The sequence below is a fragment of the Cynara cardunculus genome (genome assembly GCF_001531365.2).
Source record: "Cynara cardunculus var. scolymus isolate 2C chromosome LG 16, CcrdV1, whole genome shotgun sequence".
NCBI lineage: Eukaryota > Viridiplantae > Streptophyta > Magnoliopsida > Asterales > Asteraceae > Cynara > Cynara cardunculus.
Window position 1 is genome coordinate 5,954,295 of NC_037543.1, and position 1,820 is coordinate 5,956,114.

Here is a 1,820-nt window from a genome sequence, read left to right on the forward strand (position 1 = left end):
TATTGCATATATAGATAGCATGGGTGGAGCCAAACAAAGGGCCAGTGTGTACCTAGGCTCCCCCTGAAAATAATTCCATGCCTACACTAACACTACATATTCATAAAAATAGAGAAAAGAAAAAGAAACCCTAAAAAAGCCAGGAATATAAGGTGACGTAGGAGATGTCGAACCATGAGATAAAAGAGGCATCTAATGTCATTCACAATATCGCATCAACCCTTCTTTTCTTCCTTCAAACACTAGACTGGTGTAGCAGTTGATAGCCATACTCCCTCCATCATCCATAACCTTCGATCCGCCATGGATGCACCACCTCCTGATCAAGAACACAACACACCAACACCAACACCAACCTTAAAATATAAGGTCTTCATTAACATACCCTTTTCTCTGCTTTCTGTTAAGTTTATCGTCTGTTTCTGCTAGTTAATTCTCCATTGTATGATCTATATATATATATATATATATATATATATATGTTGCTCATGCATGTTACGTTTTGCAGACATGGGTTCTCAAGGTTTCCATCCACTGTGTTGGCTGCAAGCGAAAAGTCAAGAAAGTCCTCCAAAGCATTGAAGGTACTCAATCTATATACTATAATACTACTCATGATTGGTTGATAAACCCTTAGGTAGCTCCGAGCTCGTTTTTCTTTCGATTCAGATGATGTTTTTGGTTTTCTGATCAAGATGCATTAGTTTTGCAGGTGTATATACCACTGATATTGATTCAAAGCAACACAAGGTTACAGTTGTTGGCAACGTTGATGTGGATACCCTTATAAAGAAGCTGGTCAAGACTGGAAAGCATGCAGAAAAGTGGCCGGAAAACCCCACCAAGAAAGAGAAGTCAGCTGCAGCCGGCAAGAAAGAGAGAGGGTCTGAAAGCAGTGGAAACAGCAGTGACGAAGAGACTAATAATCCTCCAACTGATCAGAATGGTAATGAGCTTAAGAACACCCCAAATAAAACCGGCGGTCCGTCGGTGAAGTTTGCTGGTGTACCGGAGAATCATCCGGTTCAGCCCAGTGATGGAATGAGTGGTGGTGGTGGCGGCGGCGGTGGTGGCGGCGGCGGCGGTGGTGGAGGAGGAGGGCAAAGTGGCAAAAAGAAGAAAAAGAAACGAAAAGGAAAACAGAGTTCCGGTGCAAAACCTCCCGGTGGACCGGCGGACACTGGATTGGTAGCTCCAGAAGCGGGGAATAATCAAGTGGTTGATCAAGTACATCTAAGCCCTCCACGTGGCTACTCGTATCCGATGCCTGGTGGTCCAGCTTACGCTGTGTGTTACAATGAAGCGCATCCCAGCGGAAACGGTGGACCCGCCTACTATATTCCTCCGACGCCGTACACGTATGAGTACACAGAGCGTGATGATGATGATGATTTTGGAACGTTATCTCGTCCGTCCGATACGTTTGAGATGCTTAGTGATGAAAATCCCTATGGATGCTATATCATGTAATTATATGTAAGGATGTTACTTATTTTGAGTATTATGATGAGGGCATTTTAGACCTTTTCCTGTTGGTATAATTTTTTCATATTTAAATTTAATTACGAATCAAATATTTAATATACAATTATTAGTTTAATAAGCTAAATTATAACAAAAACTCAAATAATAAATCTCAAAAGCACATCTTTTAAACTAGTTGACGAACAAATCATGTTTGATAAAAATTAGCTGATAAACTACATGAAAAATATAAAAACGACCAAAAATGACATCTTGAAAAATTAGTCGATTACAAAATTTTATAATACAATTAAAATAAATCTCTAATAATATAATATGTTATTTAATACAAATAA

General features: G+C 39.6%; 1 protein-coding gene across 1 annotated transcript; it reads left to right on the forward strand.

The window, feature by feature from the left end:
- Positions 1-1,470, forward strand: LOC112499661 (heavy metal-associated isoprenylated plant protein 35-like). Its single transcript, XM_025102984.1, has 3 exons — positions 1-369; positions 509-584; positions 713-1,470. Exons 1-3 carry the CDS (start codon positions 304-306, stop codon positions 1,468-1,470), a joined length of 900 nt encoding a protein of 299 aa, XP_024958752.1. The 5' UTR covers positions 1-303.
- The last annotated feature ends 350 nt before the right edge of the window (positions 1,471-1,820 follow it).